Here is a 23,642-nt window from a genome sequence, read left to right as displayed (position 1 = left end):
ACCTGTGAAAGAGCAAACAAAAACAAATTACAGAACCGACACGTGAATTTTTTCTCCGACCGAAGACACGAGACTTTTATTGAGTTAAAACCACTTACCTGTCTAGAGTTACGCTGTTGCTCTCCCGCTCTCACTTTCGCGTTGCCCTCATTTAGAGAGGGACAGATGTCAGTAATTTTATTCTTGCACGTGAGTGTCACGGTTGTGAAACGATCTTGGCCTTGTCGGGTAGGGCTTCGGGCTTCGCAGACTCCGTAGTATATGCTTTGTGGAATAGTCCGCCGGTAATTTGGTTAATGAGTTCACTGTTTTACTGATTGTTTGTAGTTAGCAATTGTTAATTTGCACTTTTGAGTTTTGCGAAGAATGTGGCTGTTCCGAATCTTTGATAATTCAACCTCAAATTCGACATTTAAATCTGGCTGTAATTTCAAAGTTAATTTATTTACGTCGGTCATAGGTTACATTCAGAGAAATCTGCATAATAAATTGTATTCAGATTTCCATTACTGATGTCCATAGACATTTTTACATAGGAAGAAGTTAACGGTTGATTACCTTGAAACTCGGTATTGCTTTTAATTTTATTTCTTTTCATATAAAATCCCTCTAGCTACAGTTTTCTGTCGTTATTACCACCAACCATCGTGATACAAGTTTACCATCTGTTTATTCTAATTATATAAAATGACTGACGGATTCACTAACATAATATCAACGTATAATCCAAATCGTAGGGTCTTATGATTTGAAATTTAGCTATTAAGTAACTTATGTGGTTCCTAAGATGGGAACCTGTGAAATTTCCGGGGGAACAAAAATAAACAGGGTTTTTCAGTTCAGTAGGTAATCTAATGAAGGTTAGAACCACAAAACTATTAATACTATTGCTCCAGCAGTGGGGACATTCATCTGAGCTGATCGCGATGGTCTAAAATTAATCTGTGTTTTTCGTCTTTGGAGGAATACGATATGATAAGAGAGAAACAGTTAATCGTAGATGACGAAAAGACAAATGGGCATAGGCTCTTTGGTTGATAAGCTCAACTCAATTCCACATTGTTATCTGACAGATTAGATAGTGTGAGATAAACTGATAGCGTTATTGCCGTTGTATCTGCGCTTAATGCTGGGTATTTATTTCACTAGCTTGTATCTGGTCTCATTACTCGCATAAAATTTTGTTAGTTATTTTGACACAGATTTTATCTTTTACTAAAACCATTGCTTTTGCTTCTAGATGATTTTGTTTTACGAAAAGCATTTTTATTTTATTTTTGTAAGCCCATAAAGGTCTCTGCATTACACGAGATACAAAGACACAGTCATCTAGATAGAAAATATTAACGGTATGATACAATTTCGCAGTTTTTTTGTGAACATGTCACACACAAGGACGTTTAGAGTTCGGTGCAAACTCCGAACGTCCTTGGCCCACACTTTCCTGAGCGTTTCCCGAATGTATTGTTTCACATGCGCTTCATATAATAGCTATTAGTTGCTAAATGGTAATTATTGCTCGGCAGTTGGCCCCGATCGTTGCCAATAAACGGCTATTTGTTTGGCCGACTTTGGAGTTGTACAAAGATTTTCCGTTAACTGCATTGGCAAGTTCAATGCAGATAAAACTTAGCTAGCACCGGTGTCAAGTAGTCTACCGTAGTGTAAAGTAAAAAATATAATAAAGGTCTACCTAGGTAGATGATCAATAAAGCATAGTAAGTTTTTCTGATTCAACAAATGGAAGTCGAATCAATTTTAAGCCCAAATTTACTTAGAAATATTATTTAGTTTGATGCTATTAAGACGATAGGAAATGTGAATTCATCCAAGAACGTTGTGAATGTTGAACTTTTCCCAAGAAACATACGAACATTTTACTAACGACGAAACGGGTTGTTGAATTTAAACATTGTGATTCACTTAACATTGTACTGATATTTATCACCCTTTTCAAGAAATGTTAACTTGCCTTATATAATATTACAATATGTACGAGTTGAGCTACCTTTTTCATAAATACCTAGGTCCCCAGAATAGCTTCTATAATTTGAATAATATTGAACCCCACGCAATAGCAATAGAGAAGCCTGGCGTGGGCGGTTCGCGAAATACGCCCTTCAGTATGACGTTAGGCACATATGACCGAACAATCACTATTAAGTAAATATTATGTTGGCGTATTATGTTTTATTTGCGTCAATACGTTAACAAGACATTGACAGTTTCAGTGTATTTGATAAAGATTGATTTACTTTTGCAGTAGGTTACTTTTCAAATTATTGATACACTCACTTGTCACAAGTGTACTTAAATTTCCTAACATGATATAAAGCTACAGTTTCGGTACTGCAAATTAAAGTTATGTCATCATATTTTCTCATTAGATATTTTGTTAATACAAAATGAAACACCGATGAATATGCGGGATAAAATAGCTCTTAACTCTTAATCGCAAAATTGCTGAGCGTTTGAAGGTGCTAGTTTAAGCATGCTTGATCGAGATCTAGATCCATAGTATACCTAAAGATACAAAATTCAAATTCAAAATTCAAAATTTTTATTCATTATTATAGGATACTTCATATCGCTTAATAATTGTCAAAACGTATGGTTTAACAACATTGGTTGACGTCAAATAAATAACTTAAAACTAAGTTTACTGCCGCTTCCAAGGCGTCAGTGCAGAAGAAGCGGTAACAAACTGCACTGCAGCATTTTCTTCAACAACGTCAACTTCACAATTATCCAAACTTAGAATAGAATGTGGACGAGAGAATACATTGTTCAGATTAATATATTTATATGAGATTTTAATATAAAAAAAACCTTGAAAAAAAAATTCTTTGTATAGATGCAACTTATTCTTGTATTCATCAGTATCGTCTGTAGGTAAGTGTGCCACGGTTTCGATCGCGTGCCCAGGTGTACTCTCTATTTATATCTAGTCCAGTCTGTGTTGGGATGCTCTCGTGTACGTATAGTATAACTGCATCCGCTCTGCAGACGCCGCCGGTTGGCTATATTTGTACTGGAAGAACAGTTTGTTCGGAATTATCTAGAGGCGATTGGTTAATTGCATATATATCTTCTAGTCTGATGTTTGCCTCTTAGTGAGATCTTTAATTGAAAAGATTCGAGATCGACTTATCCTGTTCATACATGTAATGATTTTTTAGTAGATTACTCATTCTACTGATTTTTGTATTTTACTTAAAAAATTTCATAATCATGTTATAGTAATACATATTTCGTCTGTTTATAATACTATGTTATTGTATTATTGACGAAGATTCTGCATCTGTTGTCTTCGAAGAATTTATTATAAAGAATTCTAGTTTATGTTGTATTCTTCTAAAGTGCTTAAATTGCCATATGCATGAACTTGCCAAATAGCTATATACAGTATGCTGATATAAAAGTAAATTTAGGTACAAACTAGAATGAGGTGACCTTTCACTATATTATAGCACTATACACGTAATTTAATATACCTATCCATCTTTGTTTGAATATAATATTTGTTATATCTATGTATATTATGTGTATACTCTTTCATACAATTTACTAGCACATTATAATATGTACTAGGTAGAAGAACAGTTCAAACGAGAATTTCTTCTGTTTTAATTTCAAAGAACTTTATGTTTACTGCAATATGTCGTAAAATCGATACTGCTGATTTTCGTGCCATCTGTTAGTCTTCCCGTCGAGCAACGTAAACTGTTATGAGAGATAAAACTGACATGTGTGTTACATCAATACGCGTTTTATTACGCGGATAATCTTGACAGATATCCTTATCAGGTTAGGTTAATGAAGATGTATCATCTTAAAGTGAGTACGTGATAGCCTTAAGGTCTTCAGCTTTATTAATTAACCTTACGATATGATGATCTCTTTCACTATCAGCTGTATTTTCTTGGGTTTTACTTATTTTACCAAGATTAACGGATTTAATTCTTTTGTTAATTTTTTTCCATATCTGTACATTCGTCTAATGCCGTCTGCTTCCCTTCCACCAATCGTTCCATTGCCATCGATACTATAATTATAAATGCTACATGTTACTTTAGACGGAACTCCAACTCAAATGTTGGGTTGATGTTAGTCTAAGTTCATTTATTTATCAATATTGAATTCAAGATATCACTAATTAACGTTAAACATTACTTATTACTTTAATGATGTAAGTACGTTAGTATCTAATTAATTTATTGTAACCTTTATTGCACATCCGTCCTAAACTTTGTATCTTCAACGGTTCATAACATATCATTATTTTTTAGGATTCATAACATACATATCATTCTTTGTTATGTCTATTACACTCCTAGACATTTTTTCTACGACCAACAGAAGTCAATCAACAGTAACGGCCTCTTTAAGTGCCCACGTAGTATTTTTTTTATCTCTCGTGCGAGATCGGGTCACGCGACCGCCGCCAGCCAGCGCCGCCCACGACGTAACGCTTCCGAGGAGTATTATCAGTGTTACATATAACTGAACCGATCGATTCATGTTCCGAACGACCCTCTAAACTATTGAAGCCGTAGAAAATTTAATTGCTCTTAATTAGGTACTAGATACAATGTCGATTGAATGTGACGTAGTTGTGAATCAAAAAAATATGAGGAAGTGATAATGGAACCAAATTAGGTATTGTAATCAAGTTGAACAGTTGCTAAAGTCTTCAAATTTTCTTCAAGTAGTAAATCTTTGTTTTTTGATATAGGGTATACGTTATATTAAATGCGACCTCAGATCAATCTATTACTGTGCCTGCTTATAAACGATTTTTTTATATTATTTTATAACCATGTAAATTGTATGGAATGGCAAATGTTGCAATATAAAAATGAGTAGCTTGGTTCAAAACACAAATGTTACGTTGCGTTAAATTGGCATTTTAATCAATATTTACCCGACCTTTTAATTCCTCATTGATATAATAACATGTGGCTACGAAAATAGACCAACAACCTATTTCTCAATAGGACAAGTGCCAACTTTACGAGTATCATTAAATATATTCATTTCCACCGCTTAATTTTAGCCAATGATTTACATTATTCATGATTTGTTTGATCTTACACCTAAATCATGTCTGTATTCTTTAAGGGATAGACAGAGGCCAAAGTGAGCAGAATTATTCGCCGTTTCATCATTAAGCTATACAGACAAACATGGCTCTTCAGTATTTTGAAGACTGTTGACTTTATATACCCCGTAAAATGTAAAGATGTGATTATATGTACATATATATTGTTCATCGTTTTTCGATGCGTCAGACAGGTTTCATCTCTGCAATGTTCATTTCATTTATTACTTTGCAAATGCCATATCATTTTATTACCAGTTTTCATGTTGAATTTCCAAGTGAAATACCCAAGACGTAAAGTGTTTTGTACGATTACATTATTATTCATCAAACGAACTCTTTTTAGAATAATTTTTGTTCTCAACTCGACGAAATGATTACAGTGGCTGTTTTCAACCTGCGAGTGTTTCTTAGAAATAAATTACAGCAAACGCTCTTTAGCTTTCAGCTCGGATCTTATTGCCATTAATATTGCTCATTTCTGAGACTTTTTATTTATATATGTTTATAACCAAATGTGATATATTTCTCGTAAAGATGAAACCACCAGTATATAAATATATGTGAAAAAATTGACTAGGAATACTTTTATCTTATACATACATACATATGATCACTTTTTATAACCCCAATACATATAATACCAATATCATTGTTTTACTAATTAGAAACGTCCTTCAGAGTTAGCGTTAATTATTTAAATTGCACAGCAATGCGACAAAATATCTAATCTGTTGAGTGCCACATAATCTTCCAGGCTTATATATTTTTTATTACACAATCATCTTACTTTGTACGAGCCACATCAATGTCACTTCTTATTGGTCTAATAATACTCGTATCCTGGTTTGAAGATGATATAAGAGCTGATGACTTGAAAGCTATGAGAATATCGAAAATCGCTGTAAGTGGAGAAAGTAATGCCTGAAAGCTAACCCCGAACTCCTAAGTAAGTGTACCTTCCACAAGCAGTACAAGGACGAGGGAGTCTGGAAGTAGAAATGGAATTTCCTTTATCTCCTCTGGTTATCATCACGTAATTATGTTATAATCATGAGATCTACCAAGAATTAAGAGGCTATTTCATAGGAATCGGAATAAGATAATGTGAATACCATATTGTATTTGAGATTAAAGGAATGTGTCGTCTTCTATTAACGCACGCAAATTTCTGCGTAGTTTTAAAGCTGTTATAAAATGTGACAGGATGAAAACTGATCGTGGTGTTAACTATGAGTAGCAGTTGGGACGACACGTTCATCAGTAAGTACTTAACAATTGTTCTTAATTATTACGAATTCTAAGGTTATCTACTATTTTGTTCCTTTTAAATTTGGGAAAAGTAGAACTAGATAGAACTTTTAAAAAATTAACAGACCAGCTGTCTTGTTACAAAATTGCACATGTATCGATGGCCGGTCGCCAATTTCTCTCTAACGCCTCCCAGACCGCCTTAGTGTAGTAGGCGTGTGCGTCATCCTTGTAAGTTTATATTCAAGACCACGTGTGAAATATTTCGTACCATTGAACCGTTCCGTTGAATTCATTATGTGATTGATGCTACACTGAGCCTCGTAGGTCACCTAGACTATACAACTATTGGGTCGCGTCAGTATTTTTTTTTCAGATTCCCTTGTATTCATTCGCTGTGTTGGCTAGGTCGTTTCAATCTTGAAATGTTTGGAGTTACCATTTACGCAAGCCCCAGCCCAACCACAACATCGTATTGATCTAGAAAATTTCCTCGCGTTCATAGATTGTCTTCACTATTCCAATTCAATATCTTCTTCGTCAAGATTTATTTACCAGATATTACTTCGTCTATTATTTTGTTACCAGAACTTTTCAATAGTAAAACCATTTAGATACCAAACTAGATCAATAATTAATTTATAAATATCACAGATCTGCTTTGCGTGTTCTTCGTATATATTTTTAGCTAGGAAACGAATTAGACCAATGGAGTTTATTTCGTAGGAAATGGTTCATTCCGATGGTATCCAATTAACTTTTCGCATAAAAAGAATTCGTTATAGGTAGCTTCAATTTCCAACGTCTTTTACTACGACATCATATACTAAAAATGTGTCAAAGGAAAATTACTTTTGTGAGCAACAAGTCTAGAAAAAGAAAACAAAAATCCATTTGCCTATTGATCTGTTATGGTTAAGGTTTTCTGTTTTATGTAACAAGGCACAGCAATTTTTTTTTTTGTTTTATGGACTTGTTAATAACATACTCTAAAGCAACGTATCCAATGGTGTTAAATGACACGTCCGTTCCATATAGTAGGTACATACATATAGTCACGTCTATATCCCTTGCGTGGAAGACAGAGCCAACAGTATTTAAAAGACTGGCCACGTTCAGCTGTTTGCTTGAAGGATTGAATTGAGATTCAAATAGCGACAGATTGCTAGCCCATCGCCTTAAAGAAGAATCCCAAGTTTATAAGCCTATCACTATGTCGCCATTGACGACATCCATTGGATAGAGATTTAGTGGTCCTATTCTTTTTCTATTAGTGCACATCATGCATTCAAATACTTTGTTAATTCATTAAGTAGCTCATAAAAATAAATAAAATAAAATGACAATCATTGAGTGAATCAAGCACCCGATAACCCGACCTTGAACTGTGATCGGGGTGCGTTTGTTAACGAGCAGGGGCGGGTGTCGGGAGCGCCCATTGTCTGCTTGGAGAATGACGTGTTGATGAAGAAAAATTACCACCTTTCCACCTGTTCTCTTTACATTTCAATTCGGTTCATTTTAATCTACCTATACTATCTAATCTCGTAAAAAACAATGTAACCAATCTGTAAGTCAAAAAAGAAACGGTTGTAAGGATATGATTGCTAAATGCCGTATGGTTCCCGGCACGAATAGAAAAAAAAGGCCACTCCATCTCTTTCCCATCGTAAAAGGCGGCTAAGGGATAGCGTTTTAAACTTCTACTTGTAAGCGAAAGGCTAGCAACTGTAATGAAGCCAAACAGCTGAACGTGGTCTATCTATCAGTCTTTTCAAGATTGCTGGCTCTGTCTATCCCGCGAGGGATATAGGCGTGACTATATGTATGTATGAACGAAAATGACCTATAAATACTTGCTGACCGTGACAAATAATTGATGTATATAAACTTTAGGATTATAAAGACTTCTCGAGACAAGCGGCATCCTACTAATATTATAAATGCGAAAGTTTGTGAGTATGTCAGGATGTCAGTATGGATGTTTGTTACTCTTTCACGCAAAAACTACTGAACCGATTACGATGAAATTTGGTATGTAAGTAGCCGAAGACCCAGAATAACATATAGGCTTTTTATGCGGGAATGATTCACAACGAAATACTGTAAAGGAGTTAAAACAAATAAAATTTTCATTTCACTTTTCTTTTCATTTTATGATTCCACACGGGCGAAGTCGCGGGCGGCCTCTAGTGGTGGTATATACCTACAGGGTGACTTTTAATTCAACTGCATAAATTTAAAGTTAAGTGTACTCATCTAAAGGATATTTAAAAACGTTAAAAGAAAAATATCGGTTCATATTTCAGAAAGTACGAAAAAAAATAAAAGTATCAAAATCCACGATCCTAAATACGTCATATCACCCCGGCCGGCGGAAAAGCGACTCGTAAGATTCAGAGGTCAACGACACAATTTATTCAGCTGAGCGATCTCGACAACTCTGTATATTACTTGATCTTGATACTAGAAAAATAATTTTAAGAAAAATAAATTTTTCAGACATTTATTTACATACATACATACATACATAAAATCACGCCTCTTTCCCGGAGGGGTAGGCAGAGACTACCTCTTTCCACTTGCCACGATCCCTGCACACTTCCTTTGCTTCATCCACATTCATAACTCTCTTCATGCAAGCTCGGCGGTTTCGGGTACTTTTGACCTGACCCTTTACCAGGACGATTTATTTACATGTTTCGTTTTAATTTCTTTTTGTAGTATAAAGCGTGTGACGTAGTTTTTGAGGGTTTTTTAAATGTGAAAATGATGACGTTTAATTTAAATAAAAATAGGCTCAAACGGCTCAGAATCATGGGTATAGTTATTTAAAACGATGCAGTTGTTTTAAATGTCACCCTGTATGAGCTTGCCTACTCACAAGCGGAAACAAAAAAGGATCGGAAAAGGCAGGTGGTCGCTGTTCGCTCGAACAGTGAACCAGTCACGGCCGGCTCGTCGGTGCCCTTATCCAATACCGATAGAAAAGGTTACAATGCGGTCGTTACTCTTGAAAGCTGTTTTACTTGATTGTTACCGCTATGGTTATTGTTTTCGAGTTCTACTGATCTTACTCTTGTCGGTGGAGTTAGTGGACCGTCCTCCATTCATCTCTTGTCTGTGTTATTATTTTTTGTTTCTAGGTATGTTGTAACGTTTACTTTTTGCTTTAATTGATCAAAATATTCTTGGTTTTCCTCTTTTTCTCTCGCTATTATTTTTCCTTTTACTGTAGTTCTAAAAAAGAGGCAGCTCTTAAATTTTAGAAGAAGAAGTTCTACTGATCGGCCGACGTTTCAACCCATAATCCAAACCGCTGAATCTGTTGATTTGGCATGTATGGTCTAGGGGTTCATTAAGAGAGCATTTTTTCTTTAAATTCTCGGCTTTGATTAAGCCTGCGGGAATGCTCTAATTACTTTATAAAAGCTGCATAACAACACATATAAAGCATTGTACGCTGACTCAATAGAATGAAAAAGGATACCTCAAAACATTATAATGGTAACAAGTTAGAAAGCCTAACAACAGTTGGCTTCAGCAAAGAATACACTACCATTATCATTCAAATACAGGTCATGGTTGAAATAGACAATGCCTATAAAATACTGTTTAAAGTCGAGGTTATTGTTAAAACAATGATTACTGCAGGATGTTACGTCACAAAGAAGCGTGCAAATGTTAGGCTTATATGGTTGTTTCCAGTAATGGATGAGTTGGTTTATGCAGAATTAAACAAGGACTCTTGTACATAGTCGCTATAATTCAATATTTTTTTCCTGTAGTGATAAGTTTTTTCTTAATGCCCAAGCTATAATTAACTCCCTGATGTTATTAGTTATCATTAGACGATAATTAGAACGGGTTAGCGTGCTTTTTGGAACATTGAATCATCTGATATTTCAGACTTTGATTGTTACAACGGCTTTAGGTTAAGGCAAACGGGACAACTTCAAAATATGTTTTAATGTTTTCAATTTCCTCATTCCAAGTTATCATAAGTCTGTTAATCTCAGAGTTTATTAGCCTGTCAACAACGTGCGTAATTGCGCTTCTCTCTGTTATCTGAAGTCTTCAAAGGTATGCTATTTATAGTAAATGAGTTATGGCTATCTCGGCTAGTCTGTGTAAACAGACGAATTAGTATCTCGTTAACGGAATTGGTGGCCTTCCGTTTATCATTGACAACATATGTATATTTTGCTTGTTTTAAAATGTCCAGTCGTATTGTTCCATTGTGGTTTTAAAATTATGTTCTGCCTCCTCTTGCTTCAATCATTTAATAAAAGGCTGCCCTTATACCTTCTAGAAGGTCGTCTGGTTGCTGTGACTTAGTACCAAACTAGATAACGTGTACTACAAATAAACTCTGGGACTGACAGTAACATGGACTAAATTGCATTGCATTAAGGTATGTAAATGTCTATGTCTTTATAAAAAGACAAAATAGACCTCTCATTACTAGCATTAATGGTTTTTTTTTCTTTATTAAATATTTTATACGTTGTTTCATTATCTATCCAGAATAGAAAGTTTTATTTTAGAAAATAGGTCACAAAACATCACTCCACTTGAAATAAATGGATGTACTCTGTCCTCTGTTGATCAAACCAACTGCTCAGTAATCGATTTGTAACTAGTTGTGTTGACGAAGGTAAATAATGTTGTGCAGTATTTCAAATAATGTTAAGGTAATGATTTTTTTTACTGTAATATTCCATTACGTAGGTATATATAAAACCGGGTTGTACAAGGTCTGTCAAGGACAATTACTTTTACTGAATTGTTCTTTCTTATTTCAATGGGACGATAATGAAGCTCAAACAAGTTCTGTAATTTATTTAGATTTTTCTGTAAATGATTACAATTTTTAGTGACCTAAAAGTTTAAGAATAGTCTATTGCATTCGCTCTATCTAATACGGTAGTAGAAATTAAAAATGTTCATCTATACATCCATATAATCACGTCTATATCCCTTGCGGGGTAGACAGAGCCAGCAATCTGTAAAGGCTGACAGGCCACGTTCACTTGTTAGGCTTAATGATACAATTGAGATTCAAATAGTGATAGGTTGCTAGCCCGTCGCCTAAAAGAAAAATCCCAAGTTTATAAGCCTATGCCTAAGTCGCCTTTTACAACATCCATAAAAGAGGAAAGAGACGAAGTGGCCCTTTTCCCTTTTCTATTGGTGCCCCACGGCACTAATAACATAAAAAATGTTATTAGTCTTAAATATGTATCGATCGATTATTGTCTACATCAGATCAATGATCAACAAGACATTCTAGACAATGTAGGCGGATATTATGCAATGTTAGTCCACTCGTACCTAGCAATACTATTACTTACATAATGTACGTGACCTACCTTACATCTGGTAAATCAGATTTCAATTACTTCAAAAGAATTGCGCCGAAGCATAACATGAACATAGCTGGCCCTTGTTTGAATTCTGTATGTTATTGCTATCTTCGTACAGAATAATTAGGGTCTAGAAATGTCTACAATCAGACCAGTGGTGGAGTAGATTAGAGGTTTAAAAGTTTGGTTTACTTTTTGACATAAAATAAGACATTATCCTAACATTGGTCCCGGTTGCAGCTGCTGGGAAAGGACGCTGAGTCAACTAAACACGATCCAACAGATAAATCAAGCTGTATTAATCAAATATTAAGTACATATTGAGGCAACATTGTGTTTGGGCAATTTAATTTAATATTAATTTTATTATGTCTTTTAGATTTTAGATTAATAGTAAGTGGTGCTTTATTTACAACTAGCTGTGCTCGCGACTTCGTCCGCGTGGAATAGTTATTTTGGGCATCATTGCAACCCTCAATTACACCGTGATGTTATATAGCCTAAAGCCTTCCTCGATAAATGGTCTATTCAACGCAAAAAGATTTTTTCAATTCGAAACATTCCTGAGATTAGCGCGTTCAAACAAACAAACAAACTCTTTAGCTTTATAATATATGTATAGATGTATAGATTGCAACTAGTTTTGTATCTGTTAAGCTCTTTCGTTTGTGCCCAGCCGAGGTTCTCTTTGCAGCGTTTTGCATAGACATTACCACATATTATGTTGCATTACGGAACATAATATGTGGGTTAAGTGCTTGCAGGGCTGGCATCACTAAATTTAGCTTCACTTCACGCGTACTTCTTTTTTTTTAATTGCGTGGAGGAGATTTTTCAAAAGGAGGCATTATTCGTCTATGCACTACCAGACCTACTTAGACCTCTTCTTGTTTAACATTAGGCATATCGAAGTCATAGGCACTCCAATTAATAAAATATTCAGAATGCATATTGAGTAGTTGGTTACGGGAACATTCTCTTGACGTAAGGGATGTTGAGGAGGTTTAGACTAGAAACAGACACCAAATGTTGAATACTTGATGATCTGACATTCATTCGATAAAGAAAGAGTTCCAATTTAGTCCCAATTTTTCGGTCAGCCATTACAAATAGATTATACGTTGGTCGTTGTCTCAATCGCTCGGCAATTGTTTTCTTGAAATAATATTTGTATTGTGCGATTGCTTTTTTATGTTATTTTATAGATAACGTTATACATTTCTAGCGCTCAAAAGTATGGATTTTTAGTTACGTTATGAACATTAGCATGTTTTACGACTTGGCGGACATGGTATTTGGACATCAGAACATTATTGTTCTGATGTCCGAATACCATTTCAAAGCTAGGACCCCACTCCTAGCTTTAGTTATTGTTCTGATGTCTCTACAACATACATACCTGGAAAGGGGGCTGTTGTCCCTGACATTAAAAGAAATCGTCGAGCTGTTCCGGTTTACTCAAATTTAATCTTGAGTCTTTTCATTAATAAAACTGGAATATGCTATCCAACCGGTCCTATTAATTGAATACATCAATGATTTAGCTAAATGGGTTTGAATTACTACCAATGTTAGTTGTGCGAAATATGACTATTTTTGTTTCTGAAATAGTAACCTTTCACTGTCTCTCTTATGCTTTGTTGTTAAATGTGCTTATTGAATTAGAAATTCATTTTGAACCTTCCCATCTGAGCACACTGTAGAAAACACAATTTAAGTTGATAAGTTGTATCCTGAAAGGTAAAAAATTCTACAATCCTTTAATCAAATATAGGTGTCCCTATTGATAAATAGTTATTTCAGATCTAATAAATATCAGTTGACAACCTTTCCATGTTCTCAACGTGGGCGGTTCGAGTCTCGTGAATGTGATCCTTATAGACATAGCATCTGTGCAAACATAAATTGACCTTCATTGACTCGCCAGCCAGGCGCGTTTGTCGCAAATTCGTCTATATTTTATTTACAAGCATTCGCAAGCACTCGATGATTTTGAGTCTGTCCATTAAACAAATATTACCGTAACATACTTAGAGTTTTCTGAGAATTTTATGTACGTGTGGAGTTTGCCTTTTCTGTTATACTTAATACTCTCAGCGTAAAAATCATTACGAGCAGTTTGTAAGAATGTAACATACTTCTCTCGCATGTCATACATACTCTCTGTTGAATTTTATTAATCTATTTGCTTCAAAGCCTGGGTTGCGATAAAGACAATTCCTTTACTTTTGTCTGATACATAGGTACTCTACTGTGAAATGATTTGGAAAAGATTTAACAGTTCGCCGACCGGCTATCATGAACAAAATTTTACAATCTTATCAATCTTGCTTGGGAATAAAACCCTAATCTACTCATTTAATAACATTCTAAAGTGCAGCTAATGAGTACCTACTTAAGTATAATATCCCATTAGTCTAGCGCACAACGAAACAAAATGAACTCTGTTCCATAAGTAACAATAATTCTAATTAACAACTAAAACGATTCCCATTTTTATTTGCCATGTTTCTTGCAAATCTATTTTCCAGCAAATGGATTGTTTTCCTCATCCGGTGACAAATAAGCATCGTGTTTGGCACGATTCGCGCGTGTTAAGAAAAAGCCGTTATCAAAATGGCGTCGGCCATTGCTGGCGGCGGTCGTTGACGCGCGGCGTCGCCGGCTGCAGAGCTATTTATTGATTCAACTGCTAGCTGACGATAGGCGCCATCTTGTAGACGGTGCGGGAATTAAAGTTCTGACGCTTTGTGGATAGATGGCGCTTTGAATAAATGATATTTTGTAATTTTTACCAAGTTATTTTATAGGGAATCTGGTAAACTTAATAATGTGAAAAAAAGACGACGTGTTTTAATAACTCTTTATTTTGTAGGAGAACTATAGTTGAAGTGACACTTCAATATATAGTTGATATACATATATCATCTTATCTTCTTCAAAAATTATACATCAATTTAACACGTCTTTATCCCTTACGGGGTACACAGTGCCAATTAGTCTCAAAGAGAAAGTAGATATACTAATGTTGTGTTGTTTGTTACAGTGCAAAGACTTCGAGAAAGTTGGAGCCACCATAGCGGTGACACCATGCGACGTGGTGGAGGAAGCTGACATCACCTTCTCCTGCGTAGCCGACCCTCAGGCTGCTAAGGAGGTAATTATGTAATTAATACCTTCGTTTTACGTCACAGTGTGGTTTCCGACACTTTTGGAACTGAAAAATGTAAAATATTTTATTTGGAAACAAGAACAAAAACAATAGTACAATGTGGCCATTCAGTCTTTTCAAGAGTGTTGGCTCTGTCTACCCCGCAAGGGATATAGAAGTGACCATATGTATGTATGTAACAAGTACAATTTAAGTAACATAGGATAACGCGACACAGTTTCATAACTTCTGCAGATGTCATATTTGCAGTATGAAACTGCGACGCAGACTTTAGAATAGAACCAGTCTTTATCTTTCCCATGGATGTCGTAAAGGCGACTAAGGGATAGGCTTACAAACTTGGGATTCTTTTTTAGGCGATGGGCTAGCAACCTGTCACTGTTTGTATCTCAATTCTATCATTAAGCCAAATATCTGAACGTGGCCACTCAGGTTCTTCAAGACTGTTGGCTCTATCTACCCCGCAAGGGATATAGACGTGACCATATTTATGTATGTAAAAACCGAAGTAGATTCCCGTCCGAAAAATAAAACACTCGCAAACATAGCCATACTCCTTCAAAGACTATAGTTTATTATCTTATCTTGTTTTCCCCCCATAATTTCTGTAGCGGATAGCCAGTGATTTGTAAACAGTGACGTCACACGTGACCCAGAAACGCACAATGGAGAAAGGAAACGAAAAAAACAATGAGTTGCCTAATGAAACAATTATGCTAAACTAAGATTTTTGAATAGAAAATTTGCCTACTTAGGTCTGCATGTACAGAAATTAATGAGGATACCTAAGCTTTATTATAAAAAATTGTTATTATGATAACTGCCTATTTGTCTGTTCCGCTGTCATGGCTACAACCGCTGGTCCAATTTTAACCGATTCCCTGGTGGAGTAATTGTATATTAAAATAGCTTTTAACAATCGATTTGTTCATATGTTATTCTTTAGACAGGGAATGGTCATGAAGAGTTCCTATGAGTATATAGTTAATTATGCGTGGTCAAACTTATTATTTTTGGAACTGAAATCCTGGGCAAAAGCCATCCAAGAATATACATAAAATATATCACGTCTATATCCCTTGCGGGTAAGACAGAGCCAACAGACTTGAAAAGAAAAAGGCTACGTTCAGCTGTATAATATTGGCTTTATGATTCAAATAGAGACAGATTGCTAGTCAGTCGCCTATAAGAAGAATCCCCAGTTTATTAGACATAATCTTAGTCCCTTTTTACGACAACCATGGCATAGATATGGAGTGGTCCTGTTCTTAAGTAACGGGAACCACACGGCACAACACAACACACAAACAATAAATCAATCAATAAGTGATTACATAACACGTAGAAAATACAAGTAAAAGTCCAACTTATTGACAAGCACTTGGTCGGCTTTTGATCGTACAAAAATAGACTTCCCCTAACAAGATCTCGATATATATATATTTCTAGACATATTAAACAACCTTCGGGATGCGTCATCCGATCCCAAAGGTCAGCAAGTAGCTCATATATTACGGGTTTCCCATTGACCTTTGAGTGACCTTCGTACGCATTGCTGATGGATGATCATTGACACATAAGTAAATAGATTTACTCTTTATTGCAACGTAAGAGTAAAATATACAAAACAGACAGAGATGGTACAAAGGCGGAGTTATCGCTAATGCTATCTCTTCCAGTCAACCTTTGGGTGGAAGGAAACCAAGCAGGAGATTGGTGTTGGCGCAGAGATTATTATTTAAATAAATGCTTATAAATAATGCAATAACAATCAGAATATATGTACCTATAAATCATACATGTGTACATAGGTAGGTACATTGATCAAATATATACATTTTTGAAAATGTACCAAAATGATCAATGTGCAAAATTAATGTAGACTTGATTAAATATAAAGCCTCCTTTTTGGGGATCAGGTTAATGGTTGGCAGTAAATACACCTTTCTTTCTTCGATTCCTGAATACTTCTATTGCTTCATTGTCAAATGTAAGATCGTCGATTTAACGCGCCGTGCTTTTATGTATGTACGTTTTATTGTTTGTTTGTCGGAAATGCGGAACCGATCATGAAAGTTCTTTCATCGTTAAAAAGTTAGATTTTTTGCGAGTGTTTTTATAAAGTACCCGAAACCGCCGAGCTTGCATGAAGAGAGTTATGAATGTGGATGAAGCGAAGAAAATATGCAGAGATCGTGGCAAGTGGAAAGAGGTAGTCTCTGCCTACCCCTCCGGGAAAGAGGCGTGATTTTATGTATGTATTTATGTATGTTTTTTTTATAGGTTAAGTGGGTACCACATGCAAAACAGCGGCAGGCCGCTAGTATAGTTGACTGACTGATCAGATATTTTCTTCATTCTATAGATGGTATTCGGTAACTGTGGCGTTCTTCATTGTCCATCGCTGGAGTCCAAAGGCTACGTGGAGATGACGTCCATAGACGCGGACACCTCCCACGACATCGTAGAAGCAATCAGCGGCAAGGGGGGCAGATATCTCGAGGCGCAGGTTTGTACATACATACATATAGTCACGTCTCTATCCCTCTCGGGGGATAGAACATATAGTCACGTCTCTATCCCTCCTCTCTGGACAGAGCCAACATTTTTGAAAAGACTGATGCATTAAGCCAAATAACGTGGCTTACGTTCGGCTATTTGGCTTAATGATAGCGCATTTTGGTTTTGGTATTAGAAATATATATGCCAAGACTTTTCTCAGTTTTGATAATCATTTTTCGCTAGAGGATTAAAGGCTCTGAGATTTGAAGTCCATTAGGTTTATGGCTTCGCAAGTATATACTGTATGGCTAAATGATGGAATTATAATATATTCGCAAGTATATATTAAATATTTAAATAGTGACAGGTTCTTAGCCCATCAAGAGAATCAAGAGGAATGTTGGAATGGACAGTTTATCCTACTACTATTATAAAGGCGAAAGTTTGTATGGATGTTTGTTACTCTTTCACGCAAAAACTACTGAACCGATTACCATGAAATTTGGTATGTAGGTAGCTGAAGACCCAGAATAACACATAGGCTACTTTTTATCCCAGAGTTCCCGCGGGATTGATAGGGTTTCCATGCGGACGAAGTCGCGGGCGGCCTCTAGTAAGTGTATAATCCTATCCTTTAGTCGCCCTTTACGACATCCATGGGAAGGAGATGGAGTGGTCCTACTCTGTTTTACTATTGGTGCCGGGAACCACACGTTTCAAATCGATTAACAATTAAGTATTATTCTATTTTTTTCAGATCCAAGGCTCAAAAATCCAAGCCGAGGAGGGCACCCTGATAATCCTGGCGGCGGGCGACCGCAGCTTGTTCGACGACTGTCAGTCGTGCTTCAAGGCGATGAGCAAGAACTCCTTTTACCTTGGTAGTAGTCAGCTTCTCCGGTTGCCGGCCTAGGAAACTTGCATGTTGACACTTGCCTCGGTAGATTACGCTCTCAGCGACACGATACGACCTAAACGCGACACGATGCGACGCGACACAATGCTATGCGACTTGGAAGACTCGACCCGATGCGATTTTAACACGACACGACGCCATTACTAGCTATCATGCGACACGATTGCGTTTCTCGGACGTGTAAAGTTTAGTTGCAATGTGGATATAGAAATGTTGAAAAGCAGACCCTAGGTTCTGAAATATAGTAGGCTGAAGGAACTCGTGAAAATTAGGTTTTGTTTTGCTCGAGAATTAGAGCGTTGATGGTGTAGTTCGAATCCCACCTCGGCCATGTACCAGACAAAACATCGTGAAGAAACCTGCACATTCAGGCAACTGGATGTGAAACCATGATCGATCCAATACGGGTTGGGTTTACCTGCAAAGGTTGCGGAGGTCAGACGGGAGTCGCTTCGTGTAAAAACCTGACTCCAGAACCAATTCAGGGTCCATGGTCAAAGTCATACCCCGGGCTGCTCTTCAGAGACTAAAGGCCAAGAGGAAGAACTCGCAAATATTAGAAATAGTATATAGGAGAGGTCTTTAGTTCTCACGCTAAGACTGGAATGGCAAATTGATTAAACATTACCATACAAAATAATAATGTGTGCTGCGTCGGGTAGATTTCTAAGACAATGGTTATATTCTACAGAGCACGATCTACCCATTCTTATTTCTTCTATTTATATTTGTTGCGTACGAGCGTGTCGCCTGCCATTTTATAGCTTATTTTTTTTTTCTTTTATTTTTGTTAATTAGTGTTTTTATAAGTTGCCTGTTCTTATTATTTTTATTTAGTTTAAGTGTCAACAGTCAAATCCGACAGTCGAAATTGCATGCGCATGACTTTTTCTTTTATTATTATTTTGTGTTGGTTTTTTTTTTGTTTTGTTCAAAAGGAAGTGGAATGCTTTGTTATGCGATAAGGTATCGATTTGAAGCCCCATATACTGTGCGAAGTTACTTGACTCTTTTCAAAGATACTACTTAATATTAGTGACATATGGTGTTGATGCTAGTAGGCACTGGTCACAGTGGAAAAAAGACCCCTGGTTCCAAAGCGTAAAGACTGAGGGTTAGCTGCGTAAATGCAGATACAGTTAACATAAATAATATTTTATACTTTCGAAGAGACAGTTTGAAGCGGAAATAGCTAAGTAGGTATGTTAGCATTTGTGCTAATTGTTTACATTTTATCCTATCTTGTAGACCATGTTAAGAGCTGTGTGTTAATAAGGTGTATAGCTATTCTTCAGATGAAGTAAAATGTATGCAGTTTGATTCCCGACATTTAAATCATAAGACTATTCCATATCTTTCCAATGGATAGAGACTAAGAGATTTCAAAACTGTTGGCTCTGTCTACCCCGCCTGGAATGCAGACGTGATTATCTGTACGTAAGTAATGAAGTAAAACGTTGACAATTCACTTCAACATCAACAGTCTGCTATGATTATGACAAGAAAAACAAAACGAAACATAATTATGTGTAAGGCTTCATCAGTAGTTTGATCTACTGCTACACATCAGTTGTTACATTAAAACTAGCTGTCCTGGCAAACGTTGTTTCGCCATATAAATAATTTGTTTTATTTTTATTACATAGAAATTTACACAGTAACAAGAAAATAGTAAGTACATAGTTATAAAACAAACAAATCACTTGCAATGGCGGACTTATCTTTAATAATCTTTCAGTAACTTCTAGTTTAAAAAAATGTATGGGGTATGAAAAAATAGATGTTGGCCGATTCTCAGACCTACTCAATATGCTCACAAAATTTCATGAGAATCGATCAAGCCGTTTCGAAGGAATACGGGAATGAACATTATGACACGAGCATTTTATATATAAGAGTAAGATACCTAAATAACAAAAACCCTTACTAATTAATTCACCAAATTTTCCTCAGGTGACATCGGCAACGCGTCGAAGATGAACTCCGTACTGCAAGTGGTGGGCGGCGTGTCGCTGGCGGCGCTGGCGGAGGGGCTGGCGCTGGCCGACCGCGCCGGCCTGTCGCAGGCCGACCTGCTGGACGTGCTGGCGCTCACCCCGCTGGCCTCGCCGCACCTCATCCTCAAGGGGCGAGGTGAGCACATACATATACCGCCTGCTGGACGTGCTGGCGTCCCCCGCTGGCCTCGCCGCACCTCATCCTCAAGGGGCGAGGTGAGCACATACATATACCGCCTGCTGGACGTGCTGGCGTCCCCCGCTGGCCTCGCCGCACCTCATCCTCAAGGGGCGAGGTGAGCACATACATATACCGCCTGCTGGACGTGCTGGCGTCCCCCGCTGGCCTCGCCGCACCTCATCCTCAAGGGGCGAGGTGAGCACATACATATACCGCCTGCTGGACGTGCTGGCGGCCCCCGCTGGCCTCGCCGCACCTCATCCTCAAGGGGCGAGGTGAGCACATACATATACCGCCTGCTGGACGTGCTGGCGTCCCCCGCTGGCCTCGCCGCACCTCATCCTCAAGGGGCGAGGTGAGCACATACATATACCGCCTGCTGGACGTGCTGGCGTCCCCCGCTGGCCTCGCCGCACCTCATCCTCAAGGGGCGAGGTGAGCACATACATATACCGCCTGCTGGACGTGCTGGCGGCCCCCGCTGGCCTCGCCGCACCTCATCCTCAAGGGGCGAGGTGAGCACATACATATACCGCCTGCTGGACGTGCTGGCGTCCCCCGCTGGCCTCGCCGCACCTCATCCTCAAGGGGCGAGGTGAGCACATACATATACCGCCTGCTGGACGTGCTGGCGTCCCCCGCTGGCCTCGCCGCACCTCATCCTCAAGGGGCGAGGTGAGCACATACATATACCGCCTGCTGGACGTGCTGGCGGCCCCCGCTGGCCTCGCCGCACCTCATCCTCAAGGGGCGAGGTGAGCACATACATATACCGCCTGCTGGACGTGCTGGCGTCCCCCGCTGGCCTCGCCGCACCTCATCCTCAAGGGGCGAGGTGAGCACATACATATACCGCCTGCTGGACGTGCTGGCGTCCCCCGCTGGCCTCGCCGCACCTCATCCTCAAGGGGCGAGGTGAGCACATACATATACCGCCTGCTGGACGTGCTGGCGTCCCCCGCTGGCCTCGCCGCACCTCATCCTCAAGGGGCGAGGTGAGCACATACATATACCGCCTGCTGGACGTGCTGGCGGCCCCCGCTGGCCTCGCCGCACCTCATCCTCAAGGGGCGAGGTGAGCACATACATATATCCCTTGCGGGGTAGACAGAGACAACAGTCTTGAAAGGAATGATGGGCCACGTTCAGCTGTTTGGCTTTATGATAGAATTGAGATTCAAATAGTGACAGGTTGCTAGCCCATCGCCTAAATGAAGAATCCCAAGTTTTTTGGAAAAAGAAGAAATTTGAGGTTTCATCACGACGTTTGCAGGTAATTGTGTATTCCATGTATATTTATATTCAATGTATATTACAATAAAAATATTTCTTTTCATATTTCAGCCATGATCGAGTCATCATACTCCACCCAGCAGCCTCTCTCCCACATGCAGAAGGACCTCAAACTGGCCCTGGGTCTCGGAGACGCATTGGAGCAGTCGTTGCCCCTCACGGCGACCACTAACGAGATCTTCAAGCACGCCAAGCGGCTGGGATACGCTAACCATGACGTCGCGGCCGTCTATATACGAGCCAGATTCTGATCCGGCAGTAAGGGAATGACAATAGAGAATAAGGGAATGACAGCAGTAGTCCCTGAGAAAGAAGGAGATCCTACATTCACTAGTGTCAGTTAAATGTCGAGACTTTTTCAGCAATGACTAATAAAAACTAAAACTATCTTAATTTAAACAGTTTTATGCGGGCCAGGTTCTGATTCGAAAACTAGGGAATGACAATAGTTCCAGAAGAGTATTAATGCGCTGAGCTTTGTATACTGACCAATGATGATGATTTCGATTTGTTGTAAAATACATATGTCATGTATAATCCTTTACTGGGTAGACAGAGCCAACGCTCTCGAAAAAACTTAAGGTCGATGTTCAGCTGGATGCCTGAGTAATTAATAAGTGAGATTTAGAATGACTGAAAAAAAAATTTAATTAACAATCAGCGTATTCATATATCATCAAAAATTAAATGAATGGACAGCGATAAGCTTGTGTACAAATAAATAAGTTAACTAAAAAAAAACTATCACTTTTAACCGTACCTTTTTGACACAAATGTGGCAATTTACGCTACACGCCCTCTATCGTTTCTTGGCTGAAACTTTGTTCTGATCCAATATGTTTTTTAAATACATTTAGATAATAAAATAAAAGATATATTAAACAACATCAAATGACATGGTGAATATTTTAAAATCATTGTGACTCCCTATAATTATTGATTAGTTATAAGGTTTATTTTAGCGTAAATGAATTGTAATAAGCACATTTTTTTTTAATTCGTAATTTTTGTATGAAAGTGTGGACTGGCACGTTTGCGTTTAGGCTTGTTTTAAACTACTCGATATCTAGTTGCATTTAATAAAACATTAAGACATGTTTAAACAGGTTTATTCCACTTCGCTAGAAAAATCATCCCGGATGAACAGAGTTGATTTTTGGAGTCGACATTTGTTCGCGTAAGAAGTGCTTCGTATTAAATAAAAAATGTAAATTGAGGTGGAATAACCAGTTAAAGCTATTAAAGTTTTGGTGGGAAGTATTAGAGCCGGAAATAATAAAGCTGCCTACACATCAAACCAACGAAAGCCAATGAATGGGGTTCACTAGCTTTCGTCCAGTGTGCACCCGGCTCAAAAAGTTTCCTAGTTGATACTGGCGCCATTTGTCAGAACGGCACAAGGTTGTTAACTGGGCAGGAGTTATAGAAGTTATAACCAACTTGGAAAAAAAAAAACATGAGCAGTATCCGTATTATGACACGCGCGACGACTTTTTTCTTTCTAGCGAAAAGCTATCGCCGCTTCTCTTTTTGTTGTGACTTAAAACGGGACAGTGTTAGTTTTTCACACGATAAAAATCTGTCAAAAAAGTAAAGTGTTTCGAGGTAATTTTCATTAAACTCTTATTGGATTTTATGAGTTGGTTTCCAGGTTTGTTATATTTCCTTGGTAGAATAATGGCAATTTTTGCCAAATAAAAGGTTTCAAGTCAGGCATGCAATCGAGAAAATGACAAAAAATTTCACATACATTTTGGTTTATAACTGACTCACTTTTAATAATAATTTGTATCTAAGTTGTAGGTAGGTAATGTACGCATTGTAAATGTGCAAATCATTTTGGTATTTGTGTAAATGACTGAC

The 23,642-nt window shown here is 37.7% G+C and overlaps 1 protein-coding gene across 3 annotated transcripts in view; it reads left to right on the top strand.

Moving 5' to 3' along the window:
* The window catches only part of LOC106138873 (cytokine-like nuclear factor N-PAC), a 48,234-nt gene extending 26,079 nt beyond the window's left edge, over positions 1-22,155 (top strand). For 2 of the 3 annotated variants that reach the window (XM_060950453.1, XM_060950455.1), the window contains exons 8-12: positions 14,765-14,875; positions 17,256-17,399; positions 18,150-18,276; positions 20,262-20,441; positions 21,831-22,155. In XM_060950453.1, the coding sequence (XP_060806436.1) occupies positions 14,765-14,875; positions 17,256-17,399; positions 18,150-18,276; positions 20,262-20,441; positions 21,831-22,030 (762 nt within the window). In that variant the 3' untranslated portion in view covers positions 22,031-22,155. The remainder of the gene's footprint in view (positions 1-14,764; positions 14,876-17,255; positions 17,400-18,149; positions 18,277-20,261; positions 20,442-21,830) is intronic. The other variant, XM_060950454.1, reaches the window with a different exon arrangement.
* Positions 22,156-23,642: the final 1,487 nt, after the last annotated feature.

Source organism: Amyelois transitella, chromosome 21 (genome assembly GCF_032362555.1).
Source record: "Amyelois transitella isolate CPQ chromosome 21, ilAmyTran1.1, whole genome shotgun sequence".
Classification (NCBI taxonomy): Eukaryota; Metazoa; Arthropoda; class Insecta; order Lepidoptera; family Pyralidae; genus Amyelois; species Amyelois transitella.
The sequence above is the reverse complement of the archived record's forward strand: the minus strand, read 5'-3'. Positions and strand labels throughout refer to the sequence as shown.